This window comes from Antechinus flavipes, chromosome 2, assembly GCF_016432865.1.
Source record: "Antechinus flavipes isolate AdamAnt ecotype Samford, QLD, Australia chromosome 2, AdamAnt_v2, whole genome shotgun sequence".
Lineage (NCBI taxonomy): Eukaryota > Metazoa > Chordata > Mammalia > Dasyuromorphia > Dasyuridae > Antechinus > Antechinus flavipes.
The window spans coordinates 103,647,930-103,666,729 of NC_067399.1; the positions used below are offsets into that span (position 1 = coordinate 103,647,930).

The 18,800-nt window shown below is 31.0% G+C and overlaps 1 protein-coding gene across 11 annotated transcripts in view; it reads right to left on the reverse strand.

Annotated features, from left to right (window-relative positions):
• The window catches only part of CCDC88A (coiled-coil domain containing 88A), a 142,224-nt gene that overhangs the window by 26,081 nt on the left and 97,343 nt on the right, over window positions 1-18,800 (reverse strand). For 8 of the 11 annotated variants that reach the window (XM_051975295.1, XM_051975298.1, XM_051975296.1 and 5 more), the window contains exons 16-22: window positions 18,666-18,793; window positions 16,485-16,626; window positions 12,533-12,697; window positions 6,537-6,698; window positions 5,364-5,641; window positions 4,044-4,187; window positions 3,177-3,363 (exon numbers count right to left, since the gene is read on the reverse strand). In XM_051975295.1, the coding sequence (XP_051831255.1) occupies window positions 3,177-3,363; window positions 4,044-4,187; window positions 5,364-5,641; window positions 6,537-6,698; window positions 12,533-12,697; window positions 16,485-16,626; window positions 18,666-18,793 (1,206 nt within the window). The remainder of the gene's footprint in view (window positions 1-3,176; window positions 3,364-4,043; window positions 4,188-5,363; window positions 5,642-6,536; window positions 6,699-12,532; window positions 12,698-16,484; window positions 16,627-18,665; window positions 18,794-18,800) is intronic. The other 3 variants (XM_051975297.1, XM_051975289.1, XM_051975293.1) reach the window with 1 other exon arrangement.

Genomic DNA, 18,800 nt, shown 5'->3' on the forward strand with positions numbered 1-18,800 from the left:
CTGAGACCACATTTGAAGTTAGGTCCTCCTGACTTCAGGGTTGATGATCTACTACACCAATTAGCTGACCCAGAATTGTTTTTCTTTATAATACTGCTATCTCTGAACAAATTTTTCTCTGTGTTTCTCATGTTATATACATGACATATTTATTCAGCCTTTTTGAGAACATCTCATCATTTGAGTTCAATAATATTCCATTACAATCTTATAACCACAATTTATTCAGCCATTCTCTAATTTGTCTAAAATAAATCTATTGCAACTTTAAGATTCTAGTCCCCTTTTATTGATCTTTTCCTCTTTTCAGGATAGGAAAATTTTGCTTTCCTTAAAACTATTTTTTTACTCAGTAACATCCTCCTGCTGTTTTAGTTTAAGGTAGTTTTTTTAAAAATCAATTTATGGGTTCAACATCTCTTTTTTGTCTTTCACTGAAGAATGAGATTCATTTAATGCCTGCTCCCCTCACCTTCAATGGCTGCAGTGTCTCTCTTTTCATAACCCAATTTTAATATTTTAAATAAATAAGTTTCATTGCCTCCTTCCTTCCTTCCCTCTTCCTTTCTAAACTAGTTTGTATTCATTTTAACTTTTCTTTTTCTCCTCTATCTTCAGAAGAGAACCAATCTATCCCTAGTTGGAAATAAATTCTTATTTAACTCCCTAAAAATTCTTTGACGTTTTTGAAGAAATACCTGTTTTTTCCCTTCCTACTAGAACAGTACTACAATAGCTCCATTAAGTCCCTTCAAATTCCTCAGATATATTTGTTTTTCTAGGTTTTTCTGACCTCTTATATTTATTCTATCCAACTCTGGTCTTTTCATCAGAAATGTTTTAAAGTCTTCTATTAAATTAAAAATCCATTTTTTTTACCTTAGAAGCTAACGCTTCATTTTGCTGGGTAAATTATTCTTAGGTTTTAAGTCCCTATCTTTTCTCTTTTTTAGAAAACTGTATTCCATGTTCAGATTTATGGTATAAATTGTGATACTGTATGAAACTGAGTCTTGTTTCTTGATACCTGAACTCCTTTCATCATGCTTGTAGTACTATTTTCTTTGATGTGGAAGCTCTGGGTTTTAATTATGACAATCTTCATAAGATTTCCTTTTGCAGGTGATCAGTATATTCTACATGGACCTGCTTTTTATTAACAATTTCTTGAAATGTAATGTCCAAGAGATTTTTTTAAAAATCAAAAGAAAAAAGCCCCATGGTTTTCAAAAAGTAAAATTATTTTTAAAATCCTCTCTCCTTACCCTGTTTTTCCTAGTGAAGTTGGTTTTGGCAACAATTATCATACATTTTTCTTCCAATTTTTTTTTCCATTTTTTGATTTTGTTCTAATACTTCTTGTTGCCTCATAAGGTTGCTGATTTGCTTCACTGATTCTAGTTTTCAAGGAGTGTGTTACTTCAATAAAGTTTATTATTTTTTCTTCGAAATTATTCTCCTTTCAATTCTTATTGCTAGAGTTTTAATTAATTTTTGATTAATTAATATTCATTTCATCTACATATTTATGTGGGACTAATAGAAAAACCCATTTTTTTCCTTTGAGTTACTTGCAATTACTACAGAGTTTGTAATTTTGTGGAACAATAGAGAGTGCGGAGTCTGGAATCATAAAAATCTGAGTTAAAATGTAGTCTCAGACAATTACTGGTTGTGTGATCCTGCTCAGTCATTTAACGCAGTTTGCTTCAGTCTTCCCATCTATAAGACTCCAGTCTTGAGGAAATGGCAAACTACTCCAATAACCTTGCCAAGAAAACCCCAAAAGAGGTCATAGAGTTGGATATGACTGAAAAATGACTAAACGACTAGATCTATAATAATTTTCTTCAAACTAGCTGATACTTTCTTTGATTTAGTAATCTCTCCAGCTTTACACCCTGAATTAGACTAGCTTTATGCCAGAGTAAATCTCATTCCTTGTTCAATTTCTGGTTGAGATAGGAGAGATAGGGAGATTCTTGGTCTCACTGACTTCAGCCCTTCACCTGTGAAATTCAAAGCCTTCAATAGTTAGGGCTCTCTATGGCATACCAGGAAAGAGAGCATTGAAGATATCAGAAGCCCTGGTCTTTGTTGGATGCTGTTTTCCATAGGCTTCCAACTTTTCTTCCCTTGTTCTTCCTGACCACTCTGGGAGTTTTTCTGGGTGATTCTTCTACTCCTGAACAGAACCTTGAAGTGTCTGATCACCGTGGAAAGACTACTCTGCTCTGAAGACTTTGTAGGCGGCCTCTTTTCCCATTGAATTTAAATTTCTGGCTGAATGTTTATACTGGATTTGATTAGTAATGAGCATGAAATGCTGATTCATCAGTGTTTTATTGCAATTAATATGTGGGAACTTTGTGATATGATTCTCTGCAGGAGACCATTTTAGTTGGAAATTAAAGATTTTTTCTTATATGAAAAACAGGTTATGATAAAATTTTATTTTATAAATTCTTGTAGTTTTAGATGATTTAAAACACTGTAAATGAATCAGATTAATATATAAAAACTGGCAATATATGGATTTAATTTAATAAGCACTGATAGCGGTAATCAGTTAACTATGACATCTCTCAAAGTGACTTTTTTTGATTGAAGACTTTACACAACAAGATGCAGGGTGTAAATCTTTAGGTTTCTATATATGTTACAAGCAATCCCATTTAAAGGTTCACTGATTGCTAGTTTCTAAGAATTACCTACATAATGAGAAACTAGGCTTCAGTATACATACTAGGTAATAATTATTTGGAGGCTGATTATTTTGGACCTTAATTTTTCTTTTTCTGCTATCAGTTTATATTTGCTTATAATATTACGAATCAAAGCTTAACTGGAAAAAAGTGAAAGCTGAAATCCATCTAATTCATTACTTCTAGGAAAATCTGAGACTATAAAAGATTTTAAAGGTAAATGAGTTTTAAATTAATGATAAAAGTAGTCTAGGAAATTATTTCCAAACTGATCCTAATTAAAACCGATAAACTATGTTAATAGGTATCAAAATAGACTCAACTTTTTATGTGGATATATTCCAATTTCTTATGCTTCAAGCCTCTAACTGTAACTCCTAACAAGTTAATTTTAAATGATAACAGTGTTTCCCCCCAAATAGGGCATAGCACTTATGAAATTAGTAAGAAATAAAAGTTGTGGGAGCTCACCTCACACTGGTTATTCAGTTTAGTGGATGTAATGTCCAGTTGTTGGTACTGTTCCTTTAGCTTTGAAAATTCAGCTTCTAATCTTGTCTGTTCCAATTTGGAGTTATTTAAGAGGCTCTTTAAATTCTTATGGTCAGTTTGTAAAACTTCACTTTCTCTTAGTAGTTGATTATATGTGTAATTCAACCTTTAATTAGAAAATCAGCATAGATATAAGATTTTCATACTGGTTAACATTGTTTTTGTTTTTTTTTTTTACTTTAATGCTATGCTAATGTTTTACATAGGGTATAATGCATAAAGAAAAATTTTCTTGAATATAACTTTATATTTTAAAAAACAAAACAGATAAAAAAGGAACATTACTAATTAAGTCATAGACATTTCATTTGAAAATAAATTATAATTACAAAATTTATATTTAACATTTTTGTCATAAAGTGTCATCATCTTTCTCAGAAGTAATTAATTGTATGAGAAAAAGTTTAAAATACAAAATAGAAAATGAATATTCAATTTTTATTTCACATAAAATTAAAAGGTTTTTTAACATTCACTGCAAAGTAGACAGATTCAATAAAGAAATTATGGTTAAATTTTCTAATAAATACAAGGATACATAGTTTATTTTTTAATTAGTGATTTGAAAATATATAGAAAGGGCAATTAATGAAATCATTTATACAATTAATTTCATTATTTCTATAAATACTCATTTAAGTATCTATTCTGTAATTGAATAAATAAATAAATAATAAATAAGAATTCTCAGTCCAGAACTGGGATCATCACCATGGATGGTACTGTGCCAAGCAAATTCAATTTAGAATAACAGAATATATAGGACTGAATATCTTTAGTCATTACCTATCATTTTCACCTCGAAGTATCTTGTATTCTGCAGCTACAGTTTCATGTTTCTTATTTTCTTGCATCATTTTCTCTTGCTCAACTTTGAGCATTTTTTCCAATTCTTCCAACTGTCCTTTCTGTTTCAGTAACTGGTTATAGCTAAGGGGTAGGAAGGGTAGGGCAGGCAGGGAGCGAAAGTTAAAGATTTAACTTAAAATGTCTTCTTATGAACTATAAAATATAAACCACATGAAAACGTCTCTAACTCACTAAGAGTAAGAGAAATGTAAATTAAAACAACTGAAGTTTTACTTTACACCATGCAAACTGAAAGAGATAATAAAAGGTGAGAAAAGTGAATGTTAGAATAGTTGGGAAGTCAAGCACATTTATACAAAGCTGGTAAAACTATTTTTAGTCTAATAGTTATATATTTCAATTGAGAATTATGCAAGGAAAAGAACTAAATTAGGTATAAAGATACTGAAGATAGCAAAGACCTCACTACTAAACATTTACCATCACCCCACAAAGGAAGTTGAAGATGGAAAAAAATGTCAAAGACTTAGCAAAATATTCATAGCAACATTATTTGTGGTAATAGAATGGGTGCCTATCAGTTGGGGAACAGAAGAAAAAAATATGATTTATGAACACAGTGGGATATTACTATCTTAAAAATATCTTGAACATGAAGAATTCAGAAAAACATGGGAATATTTATTTGTGAAATATTCCAAAGCAAAAGAAAAACTAAGAAAACAATATATAGTGAATACAAAAATATAAATGAAAATACATTGAAAGAAAATAAAATTCTGAGTAACTTAAAAACCAGTGAAGGTCCTGGAAAATGGATAATGAAACTAACATACATAGAGAGATATCAGGCTAAATAGATTATTTTATATATTAAGTATGACCTATCATATATTTTTGATTAAGTTTTTTCCTTTGACAAAAAGGAGGGTTCAGTATGGAAGAAGTGATAAAAATGACTACTATGTAAAGATGAAAGATATCAATAAAAAGATCTTTAAAGAGGGAAGCTAGGTAGTGCAGTGGATAGAGCACCAGCCCTGAAGTCAGGAGGTCCTGAGTTCAAATCTGACCTCAGACACTTAACACTTCCTAGCTGTGTGACCCCGGGCAAGTCAAGTGACCCCAATTGCCTCAGGGAGAAAAAATCTTTAAAAATAAAATACTTTAAAATCGAAGAAAAAGCAATTATTTTTTACAATATTTCTTTGTTGTTTATTTATTATATGAAATTCATTACACTAACCTAGAAAATCTATTTACATTTTTTATAAATAAGAAAACAAGGAAAATTACCGATCTTCAAGGTCCTTATGTTCTACCTCAAGATTCTTGTGTATAGATTTTAGTGTTCCATGTTTGGCAATGAGAGACTCATACTCAGAGGCTTGACGTTCATGAAGATTTTCCAATTTTTCATGATCTTTGACCAGTGCATCATAGAGAGATTTAAGCTCTTCTCTTTCTTTGATTATTGATTCATTTTCATTTTCCAAGGCAGACTGCTGAATTAGTAACTGGGCATTCTGGTTCATAAGAGAGGTATTTTGGGAATTAAGGGTAGAGTTTTCCACCTGTAATAATAGTTTAAAATTTAACATATAATTATCAGATGACAAAAAAATGATTAAAAAAATCTAATACTGATTTAGTAAAAAATAAATAAAAAGGATTTTTAGAACAATGATTCTTATACCAGGAATATCTTATAAATTAAGAAATCATAAATCTATTCATATCTACTTTAAACTAAAAACATTATTTTTTTTTTTGCTAAAGTTATATTGATAATAGGTTTCTAATAACAGCCAGATAAATAAAAGGAAACCTCTTCTTTGCTCCTTTCAGAGGTACCTCAGTGACTTTTTTTTTTTAAACTGTTTTGAAGGTGAGGGAGACTGATTTTAAGATTTTAAGTGACAAATCCATCTCTTCCCTTTTCAAGCTAGGGTAAGATTTAGGTTCTTGAATGGAAGGGATTCTGTTTTTGTCTTTGTACTCTCAGTTCCTTGTACATATTAGGTGATTAATATCAGGTGATGTAACAGATTAATGAGATCAAGAAGACAGGCAAATCCAAAAAGGTTTTTAAAATCCTTACCCTATTTGTATATAGCTTTTTCTAATAACTGAATCAATTAAAGAACTGGAAATAGGAAATCAAAGTTCAGGTACTATAGCCATATATACTTTTAAACAATATGAACTATGATGTCAATTTTTTTTAAGGTTTTAAAATTTATTTTATATATTTTGCGTCAGCATACTCTATTTGCTTTTTTAAACTCTAAATAACAATGTAATAATCTTGATATATTCTAAAGTACTAATAAATATTTTAATTCATCTAAGATTTAATACCAGTATCAAGTATTTAGCATGACTGGTAATAACAAAATTATTCTGATCATAAAAAGAAGTTTTACTTTTGACAAAAACTTCCCACAAAAAACTTAATACAAAATGTACCTGAAGCTTAGCATTCTGAGTCTGAAGGGTAGTATTTTGTTCCTGTAAAGAAACAGTCTGTCGCTGAAGTGCAAGAATCTGGGCCTGTAGATTATTGTTCTGTGTCTCAAGCTGCTTCAATTGAGTTTTCAATGCTTGTTTCTCGGCTTGTAGGGTAGCATTCTTGGTAAAGAAACAACATAAATTAAAAAAAAGAAAATACAAACAAGTCTATGATCTGAATAAAACACAAGTATCTAAAATAATTACAAATAAGAATTTTTGGAAACCTTATTTGAAAAGTTATTTTAAATGATATTCTTAAACTCAAAGGAATTATCCAGAATTTTGTCAGGTTGGCAAACTTCTACTAAGGATATTTTTTCTACCAGCAAATTACAGCCTATGATTTAGTAAATAAATCCTAGGGAGTTGCCTGAGGAACATTTAAGTTAAATGACTTTTCCAAAGTCAAATAAATCATAAAATAGTATCAGAGATGAACTAAGAACTTCCTGATTTTAAATCCAGCATTCCATATACATTGCATCACACTGATGCATCACATTGATATTTCACTAGAAATTCAAGGAAGAAAAGACAATTTCAGAAATGACAAATTTTTGCAAACTTCTTTACAACAACAACGACTTAATATGTTATTTAATTCAACTGTCATCACAATCTTATAAAATAGGCAAAAACCTACCTGAGGTTTCATACTATTTTTTCATATGGATGGAAGGTCAAAGTGGTTAAATGACGTGCTAAATAAATATCAGTCAGAAAGACATGTAATTTAATTATATATTATAATTTAATTATGACTATTGTATTTGGATATGATTCTATTTACTGTGAAATACTGGAAAAATCCTATCACTATGAACATGAACACATGAGTTGGAAGGAAGAGCAATAAACTATTCGTATTTCAAAAATAATGCAAACTAAAGAGCAAATAAGTGAATAAGATTAATTAATTAGTCTTTTTTGAAAATTTACCTATGAGACTTAATAGATCTGACCTATATTTCACATCTTTATAGAATTCTAAGAAAATTATATTTTGTCTGTTCTTTTTGGACAATGTACACAATATAAATAACTAATTATAAATATATTTATATATAAATTATATTGATATATTAGGTAATAAAATATATTATAAATATAAACAATGTTATATTCACATAATGGAATGTTATATTTAACAAGACAAATGTTAACTTAGAATATATTTTAATATATCTATATGTTTATTTATAATTTTTAATCTCAGAATTTAATACTTCATAATTTATGCATCTGCAATACAAAGCATAAACACCGTCAAAAGAAAAAAAGAAAAAAATTAAGCACTAAAAATGGTAGATGTCCTAAAAACAAAATTCAGTTTTTAGGTTTGAAATTCAACAGAATGCCCTTTATCATACTAAAAGTTAAAGATCAAGAATAATATAAATTTTGTAGGTCTTTTAGGCCAAATTAAAGTTTTAAACTATATGCCTGCCTGCCTGTCTCTATGTGTGTGTGTGTGTGTGTGTGTGTGTGTGTGTGTGTGTGTGTACACACATAAGATGAACATGGTTTTAATTAGCACCACTTAAAATTTGGATATGTAAAATAATTGTTAAAATAGCATTATTTATTAACAATTTGAAGCATTTTTATAAATAGCTAATTGCTATTTTTGTCAGACCAATTTTTATCTTTATCAGACTAATTCATGCTATACAAATTACTTTTATTTGTGTTTTCTAAGAAGAAAAGAGCCTACACGAGAGACCATTTTACACCATTTTTTGTTTAATAGCCTTGCAATTATCTAGAAGCCTTCTAATAACTGAGAGATGATTCAAACTCCAGTCTTCCTGAGTGTTTAATCTACCTTTCACAAAGATAGCAAATATCAGAGGCAGAATTTGAAGCCAAGTCCTCCAACTCAAAGGCTAGTAGGTTCAGACAATGTTTATTGCTCATGAAATTTCAAAGACTCCCCTGCTGCTTCTAGGATAAAATATAAACTTCTTCAAAGGGCATTTAAAGTCCTTCAAAATCTTCCACCTAATTTTCCCAATATAATTATGCACTACTCTTCCTCATTCATTCTACAATCTAGCCCAACTGGCTTACTTTTTCCCATATATGACAATCCATCTTTTTCCTCAGTATGCCTTTCCACCAAGTATAGGTGAATTCTGGAATACTGTTCATTTTCACCTCTTCCTCTTCAAATCTTTAGCTCCCCTTCAAAGCTTAAATCATGAGGCCTTTCTTCATTCTTTCAGCTGTTAATACTCTATGCCTCCCCCCCACCATCATTATGTTATTTTATATTCTGCCATTATTCATCTATTAAAATGGGATATTCCCTCAAGTAGATGGCATGTAAGATAGTACATGTTATGAAGTATGTGATCTGTTGATAAATTCATTTTGACTAATACTACAATTGATAACATATAAGTAGTAGCAGAAAAAAAAAGATTCACATAGGAAAGATGTGGTTAAATCTAAGAAAACTACTGAGGGATAATAAAAGAAAAGACACAAGCTTGAAAGCTTTTAAACTACATTGGCTTTTCTTTTTTATTTATATATATATGTATATATATATACACACATAATTTATTTCAGAATATTAATTTCAACTAGGTAGATTAAGAAAGATTTATAAAAGAACATGGATACAAACTGCACAGGATAAGAAAATATGGATAGATTTCATATATTAAAAGATGGAGGGGTCCTTCAACAATCTAAGGTTATCTTATTTAATGTAATTGTGGATTCATTAAAATGCAGAATGATATAATTTTCTATTTGTCTTTGCAAATCTGGTTTAAACAGGTTAGATAGAAGTTATTCTAGTGTTTAATAATAGTTTTTTCCCCTTCTTTTAGACTGTCTTTAATAATAGTAATGATTTGCTCATAGTAGCTAAGCAAAAAAAAATCCACATTTACAAAGTAAAAAAATGAGTTCTCACAATGAAATTGTCAACTCCTTATATGAACTGATGCTAAGTGATATGAGCAGAACCAGGAGATCATTATATATCTCAACAAAGATACTGTTTGAGGATGTATTCTTTTTTTTTTTTAATAACTTTTTATTGATAGAATGCATGTCAGGGTAATTTTTTACAGCATTATCCCTTGCATTCACTTCTGTTCCAATTTTTCCCCTCCCTCCCTCCACCCCTTCCCCCAGATGGCAAGCAGTCCTTTACATGTTGAATGGGTTGCAGTATATCCTAGATACAATATATGTGTGCAGAACCGAACAGTTTTCTTGTTGCACAGGGAGAATTGGATTCAGAAGGTATAAATAACCCGGGAAGAAAAACAAAACGGAAGCAGTTTATATTCATTTCCCAGTGTTCTTTCTCTGGGTGTAGCTGCTTCTGTCCATACTTGATCAATTGAAACTGAATTAGCTCTCTTTATCGAAGAGATCCACTTCTATCAGAATACATCCTCAACTGATGGAAGTGGATCTCTTCGATAAAGAGAGCCTTAATTGATCAAAGAAAGAACACTGGGAAATGAATATAAACTGCTTCCGTTTTGTTTTTCTTCCCGGGTTATTTATACCTTCTGAATCCAATTCTCCCTGTGCAACAAGAAAACTGTTCGGTTCTGCACACATATATTGTATCTAGGATATACTGTAACCCATTTAACATGTAAAGGACTGCTTGCCATCTGGGGGAGGGGGTGGAGGGAGGAAGGGGAAAAATCAGAACAGAAGTGAGTTCAAGGGATAATGCTGTAAAAAATTACCCTGGCATGGGTTCTGTCAATAAAAAGTTATTTTAAAAAATAATAAAAAATATATAATTTTAAAAAAAAATCCCTGGGGAAAAAATAAACTACTTTATCAAAAATTAAAAAAAATTTTTTTAAAAATGAAATTGTCAACTCTATTACTTATAAATTGTTTTCACACACACACACACACACACACAAACTTCCACAAGATAACAAAAACTTGTTTTGTTTATTACCATTCTCGATTTTTTATTGATTTAAAAAGATAAATCATGATTTAAATTGTGAGTTAACTTCAATTGTCAATGCTCCTCTAAAATGAATTCTTCTGTAATTCTTTCATGTTATTTACCTTTCACTGAGGTTATCAGATTGGTATGTGACATGAAATACATCAGTGTGATATATAGATTTATAAGGATTTCTTAACTTTTTAAGTACAAGGTACAGTAATTTAACTGATAAAATCGAAAAATGATTTTACAAAATCTTAAGTAACAAAATATTTTTTCATTGGAGTACATCATTTTTTTTATATTGTGATATTTATTAGCAAAGCAAACTATTGTAATCCCCAATTGTAGGAATCTTTACAAACTACTAACTATTGATAGATTATTGATCTGATCTTACAAGAAGATGTTTTGGGCCAGAACCTGAAACAAGGTACTAAGTAGAACTAATTGATACAATGCTTTTGTTTACACCTTTACTCCTTGGAATTCACAGTATGGGAGATTCACAAAGTTAACTGTGTAATTTTGTGAATTCACACCTCCCTTGAAGCTCTTAGGGCCAGAGAGCACTATGGGAGAAAACCCATAATCCCTCTCTCTCATATCCCACAATTCCTCTCTCTCATATAAAAGAAAGAGATAGAGGCTCTTGGTCAGATTTCAGCAGAATTAATGAAGAGTGCAGCTGGACTAAAGGTTGAAGAAAGCAGAGGCAGAAACAAAGGACAAAACTGCAAGAGCTCTTAGAACCAAGGAGAGGGAGAGGCCTCTAAGAAAAGCTAAACGGGCTATATTGGAGACAATAGAAGATCTGAACTTTTACCAGCTGGCTGCATTGGGGGTAATTATTGATCTGAACTGACACTAAGGCTGCCTCCAGAAAACCTCCCCCAGAAACCTACCTTCTCCTAGAGACAATCTTCATCTTATATATTATATTTAAAAGAAGAAAAAGAACTCCACACCAAACTATAAAACTATGTTGAAACATTATGTAATCAATGGATAGGGAGTTAGATAATTTAGACTACACAAGACTTCTATGGTTAATATAAGATGAGCAAAGAGCTGGAAAGAATGTGGCTTGAAAGACTGATTGGTTGATGGTGAAGGGGACTGGAAGACATACCATTTGGGTTCATTTTAAAGAACTGGAGCTGTTTAGCATACAGAAGAGAAAACTTGAAAGGGACCCACATGATACTTCTGCCTTAGAATATTTGAAAGGCTGTCATCTTGAACACTTTTCTGCTTTGCCTTAGGAGCAAAACTAGAAATAATAGATGGGAGTCGCAGAGAGGAGAGATTTAAAGTTAAAGTAAAGGAAAACTTACCTATTTTCAGTGCTGTTAAAAATGAAATAAGATGTTTATAGAAATAGATTCTCTTTCACTGGAAGTTTTAAAGTAGAAGCTAATCTTTTTGGGCTTTGCTCTTTTGATTAAAGCCTCTAAATTGTCTTTCATAATCTTAAAATTGTGATTCTGACACTCCTTCTGCTGACAACTAATATAATTTCTCTGGTTTAGAAGTAGATGAGTTGTAGTGACTGAATCATTAAATATCTAGTAGTCAACCTGTTGATGGACCTCTCCCAAACTTTGCTTTACCAGTCCTTGGACTAAAATTATTAAACTTTCCACACTGTACCCACATTCCTAATCACCTTCCATACTAAAATGAGCCAAAGTAGGGCTTTCTTGGAAGTTTAAAAGCACTTTTCTTATAAATGCATTGAATGACTTGGAAGAAAAGTTAACATATGAAAATGTTAAGTACTGTTTATCATGAAATATATCTTTCATTTTGCTATTCTGACTTTCAAAAGTTTTATTAAGTAAATTCTTAAGAATGATGAAGATTATTTAGTAAAAATTTGTAATAGATATTTTAAAAATGAAGTAGTAAATGAAAAGAACAATTGGGTAAACTTCCTGATTTGTATTTTAAGACAGCTTTAACTTTTAAACAGCCTAATTCAATAAATTCTAATAAACATACTTACATTTCTTTCCACTTCAATTAACCTGTCTTTAACTTTCAAAAGCTCTCTAGTTGTCTCTTGACTTTCTCTTTCCCATTTAGTATCATCACCAGATCTAGGAGGAGAATTCTGTAGCATTCTTTCTTCCTCTTGTCTTTGTTTAAGAGCTTCATAATTCTTTTTCACCTAAAACAACATCAAAACATTTTAAAGAAAAAAAATTACCCATTTTTAAAGTTATTTCCCTTACTGTTGTTTCAAATTTACTGATGATATAAAGCCAAAACAAAATCTTCACTGCTCTAAAAATTACATTTTAAAAAGTTATATCTTATAAGTACTATTTTTATGTATATTATTCTTTTATTTATCCAATAGATTTGAATTAAATTTTTTATTGCAAAAGCTATATATGCAAAATTAATTATAGTGAAACCTTTGATTTAAAATAATCCAAATTAAGCAATGCTAAAATTGGAAACTTCCTTTTCTTGGGACCTATTGAGTAGCTTACTAATGGAACTGAGTTCTAATCTAATTTATCAATAAACATAAATTGTTTGCTATGCACCTAAGATACAAAAAGGCAAGAGATTGGATGGAGCTCACAATCTTGATTTCCTATAATTAAAAAAAAATAGTTGGTAAATAATGTCATAGCGCCTTACCCCAAAATAATGAGAATCTGCTCAAATCCTTTTGTAAAATGTGTCTACCCAACAAAATAATCCCTTTCCTATTGCCCTAGTTAATTCACCATTGCTCATGATGACAAGTTTTCCAAAGCTTTTCATCCCTTCTCAAATTTTCTATACCCTCCAGTCCTCTCAGATAAGAATCATACCTCTTAATTCATTGAAAAAATTTAAGTCAATCCCTAAGAACTTCCACTTCTCATCTTTCCCTGTCACATCACTTAGATGACTTCTGTCTTTATCTCTTCCTTATCTGTTACACATGAAAAGGAGGTCTTTTTCAAGAAAATCACATTTCCAGAAAATCTGCTTCTTCCAAAAGACTGCTCTCCCTCTCTCTCATCCCTACTAAATCATTTATTTTTAATCTCTCCCTAATAGATGGCTCCTCCATCCTAGAAAAAACAAATCAACAAAAAATCATCCCTCATCCTACTAGCTTTTGTTCTCTCTTCTTTCCTTTGTAGCTAAACTTCTTGAGAGAAAAAAAAAAAAAAGAGAAAAGACCGATTTCAACATGTATCTCTACTTTCTTTCTTTTCACTCTCTTAACTCATCTGGTTGTAGATATCCTGCAACACTCTATTCAAAACCCTTTTCCTCTTTCCCTCTATAATGTATCATGTGGTGATCTCATCAGCTCTCAAAGATTTTTATACTCATTTATCCTGTCAGTCATTAAATAATAATGATACTGCATGTTAAGCACTGACAAGTGTTAGGGGATACAAAGAAAATCAAAAAACCTTTTTATCTTCTGGAGCTCAGAATCTTCAGGGGGAAACAACATGCAAAAACTATGTAGAAACAAGATATATACAATATAAATTGGAAATAATTCACAATCTCTTTCAGCAACTTCTACTTCCCACATCCAATCAGTTGCAAAGTTTTACTGATAGTCTTTCTCTCCTCTGGTACTGCAACTGTAGGTTCTTATCAACTCAGGCTTGGACTACTTCAATCACCTGCTATTTGGTCTTTCAGACTCCTCTCTCTTCTGAGTACAATGTAGCCTGACTCATCTGTTGAATTAATCTCTGTAAAGTGCAGATCTGACTTCTCTCATTCAACAACCTTGATAACTGGCTCCCTTACTTTTTTTCAGTTTTCTTACATTTTACTCCCTACTGTGTACTCTGTGATTCAGTGACACTAGCCGCCTTGTTCCTTGAACCTGTATTTCATCTTCCAAGGCTAGGCATTTTTTACTGGTATCCTTCATGTCTAGAATACCCATCCTTATCTGCTCCACTTCCTGGATTCCTTCAATTCTAGTTCTTTCCTATTTTCAATTTATCTTATGTATAGCTTTTTGTACATTGTTGCTTATATGTTTTCTTCCATGTGATCTCTTTCAGTCTTAGGGACTATTTTCTACTTTTTATTGTATCCTCAATACTTAGCACAGTGCCTGCAACACAGTAAATGCTCAATAAATGCTTATTAACTGAATGATCGCTTTAAAAATGTCTTCTGGCCTCAAGCTAACATTAAAGTGTGAACTATACCATACATTCAATTCAAAAGCAACATTCATCATGACCATTTTTATGGTATTCAACTGCTTACCAGTTTTAATTTATAATAAAACAAATTGGTTCATTTTATGTTTGGCTTTTTTGTTACAACAGTCACTAAAGGAAGGAATCTATTACTACAATTGCTATTTTGATTAAATAATAACCTAATACTGTTGAAATAACAGTATATTTAAGAATCAGAAGAAATGGGCAGTCAGATTGCTGTAATGACTCCTGTGGGGTGATTTTGTACACACTAGTTACTCTAGGCTTTGATTACTTCAGATGTAAAACTGAGGAAATAAACACATTTTAAAAATGAAAACCATTAAGATTTCAAAACTACTTATCTTGTCAAACTAACTAAGGTATGCAGTTCATTTATAGGCATACCGCATTATATTGTGCTTTGCAGATATCACACATTTTTTTTTTGTTTTTAATTTGTATTACAAATTACTGTATCCAGTATTGTATTACAAAAAGCTATTAATCCTACCTACTCAGATTTGTTCACAATGGAGGATTTTGAGACTATAAAGATTTATGATAAAGTAGTCAACGAATCAACAAACATTTGTGTTTACTATGTGGCAAACTGTATGATATACTTAAAAAATTACATAGTCCCTGTCCTAAAAAAAGCTTACATTTAAATAGAGACACATATAGATATGTATGTATAAACAATACAGGATGTTAAAACAGTAAATGAGAGATTGAAAGTACTCTTGGAAAACCTAAAGGTTAGAATACTTTCAGTTGGGAGGGATCAAGAAAGCCTTCAAGAGTTTAATCCTGGAACAAAAGAAGAATTTTACCACAGGAAAACAACATAATTTCATATTCCAGGATATTATTACTTTGGTTAAGTTAACAATTTTCATCAATTTTTACTTTTCCTTAGAAAAGCAACTGTTCTCAAGCCTCAATAACAGTATTTAAGACTATGGATTCTGTCATGTTTTCCCCATAAAATATTACAAGTTTCCCAATGTGTTTTAAGATTTACAATGAGCCAAGTTTGAAAATATTTAACATGTTTCAAATATATAGTGCAAAATCAAAGAAAATGTTGTAGTATAATGAGGTGGGAGGACAGGAAATGGAATTTTAATATTAAACTACAAGATTGGTTGCCTGATAGGTGTTCTGAGATGCTTTTAATATTAGAATGTCAAAAGAAAGCTGCCTTAATTTCTTTTCCCTTTTGGAATCTATATTTTACAGTAATTTATCCCCCAGTCTTCTAACTTTATTAGATCTGAAATAACTTCAAACTGTGCATATGAAAGGTTCTGAGTTAGAAAATTCATTCTGTGCTTCTTTCTTGATATTTTATTCTGAACATGTATCTCCTCCCATTTTTTTCTTACACATATTCACATTCTTAATAGCTATTGACTTTTTTTTTTTTTTTGCTGAGGCAACTGGCATTAAGTGACTTGCCCAGGTTCACACAGATAGGAAGTGTTAAGTGTCTGAGGCCAGATTTGACCTCAAGTCCTCCTGACTTTAGGGTTGGTGCTCTATCACTTTTTGCCCCTTGACTTTTTTTTTCTTAAAAAAACTATTCCAGATGTTCTACAATTCTATAGAGTTAAATAAAGTCAATATTAATTTCAATTAATTAAATTAAACTTTGCACCTATTTATGGCTTTAGAAAAAGTTAATTATATTTTTGTGCTTCATTTTTTAAAACAACTTATATAAAACATCCTACATCTAAATAAAAAACAAATGCTGGTACTTACTGTTTTAAGCTCTTGGCGCAATTGCTGGTTAAAATTAGTTGATTCTTCTAATCGAGCTTCCAAAGCAGCAATTTTTTCTTCCTTTATTTCCAAGGATTTCTTTAGTGTGGACTCTAACTTTGATTCTAAAAGCTTGTATCTGCTAGTCACAACAGAAGAGCAAATTAATAATCTTTCAAAAAACACTATTAAAGGTGTCATGTGGCTTGAGATAAGAACATGAAAGCACATAATTCTACTTCAGTGTTTACAATCATGCTGATTGAAATACTGTATTTTAAAGAAAAAATTTTCAGTACATTGTTTTGGGATTTTTTAACCAGTAAGAAGAAAGTCAATAGAAAAGGGGCATTTGTGATAATGATTGTGAAATAATAATTTACAAACTAGCAGAAAAGTTGTTTTTTTTTTTAAATGTACTGCATTTGCAAAATATGTAATAGTGGGCATTACAGATGCAGAATTAGTTATGATCTAATCCTTGTGGATGCTTGTTCCAGAAGTGAGTCAGTTTCAACCAATAGCTGTGTATTCTAAGACAAAACTCAGCTTTCCCTTTTAATATTACCCAAGGATCCACACATGCTCCATGCAACACTTCATTCAAACTCCCAGCCACCTCCCTCCCACAAAATCATAAGTTAGCTACAAAGAAATACAGATACAAAAGGAAAATAGACTGAGAACATGGCCCTGGGACCTCACTTTGTCTCTGTTCTTACATTGAAGTCCCACAAAAACATTTTAATCACCCCATATTGATTAATTTAATTAGTATACCAGCACTTTCTCAAATACTATCTTCAATGAACAATGTACAAAAACTTTTGAGGCCATCTCTAGTGCTCAATCTGATGTAAACTCTGTCCCCTTTAATCTTCGCTGGGAGAAGGGTTGGAAAGATGTTCCTGACTCTCAAACCCTTCCAGCACACACAAACCCTTCTAGATAGCTCCCAGTTAAGTAATCTCATTCAATTTAAGATCTTTACCAGGGGCATAACTGCCCTCTATTGAATTGAAAAATTAGCCCTTAATATCCTCAGCCTCAAGCCTCAAAAGGTTAATAAAAAAATGACTGAACCCTGAATCTTTGCTAATTTCTAATCAAGAAGGCCTGCCCTTCTGGACTTAGCCTGCTGATGAAGATATTTTCATCTCAAAATCAACCCATCTTTGCAGAATTCCTAACAGATTTTGCCCACTGATAAAGATATTTTCTTCTCAGTGTAAAGCCATCTTTGCAAAATTATCCTGCCAGGATTCTTTACCCACTAAGAAAGCTGTCTTCTTAGTGCAAATAAATCCCCTTGTGCCACAAACTTCTGGTTTGTGAATTCTTTCATAAGGAATCTCCGACATCAACCAGAGGAGATCTTTTAACATCAATTCTCACGCCTCATCAAATCCACCTGCATATGTCTCAACCCTATACTATCAGATTGAAATTCCTTGAGTATGGGGACTGTCCATTCATAAATCCTATAAACCCTCAAAAAGCTAGCACAGTTCCTCAGATTTTGCATGTTTATTAATAATTAAGTTAATAATATAAGGATATTAAATTTTTTTTAATTAAAAAGGAAGGCTTTTGTGAATAGCATCAAACTACAAATAATATTTCATTTTTTTCAACAGGATCAAAAACAATTAAGAAAAACAAGAACAAAAAATATTTCACCTGAAATGGCCACATATTGTCAAAATAGTTGTTTGATTCAAGATATATAGATTAGTAAACTTAAAAAATTTCAGAGATAAATATTCTGAGATCTTAAAATATTTTTTCCAAGACCAAAACAAATTCTACTGCTCAAACCTTAATTCATCCCCTGAATATATATGTCTATTTACAAGCAATTACTGCAAGGATAATTTATAAAAAGCATGAAAAAATAACAATGAAAATTATATTTAGCCTACTTGAATTTTTTACCTTTTTATAACAACACAAATTTTTTGGCAAATGTATCGTGTACATATATGTATATGTGTAAACACACACACACACACACAATTCCTTTGATGTCATAAAAAAACATCTTTTTAAACAAAACTTTTTTGCCAGGTAAAAGAAAAGCAAGGAATAAAGATAATTTGTGTTCCTTAATGCAAATACCCAGTATTGTACTGTATTAGAAGTGCACTTTATAGAATAACCTTTTTTGATAATATGACTCACCTATCATCAGTACTTTGTTCATCACTTAAGAGACGTTCTTTATTCAATCCTATCTTTTCAAGTTCATGAGTAAGTTTTTCTAGATCATTATTCATTTGTTGAGTCTTCAATTTTTCACTCACCAAATCCTTATCC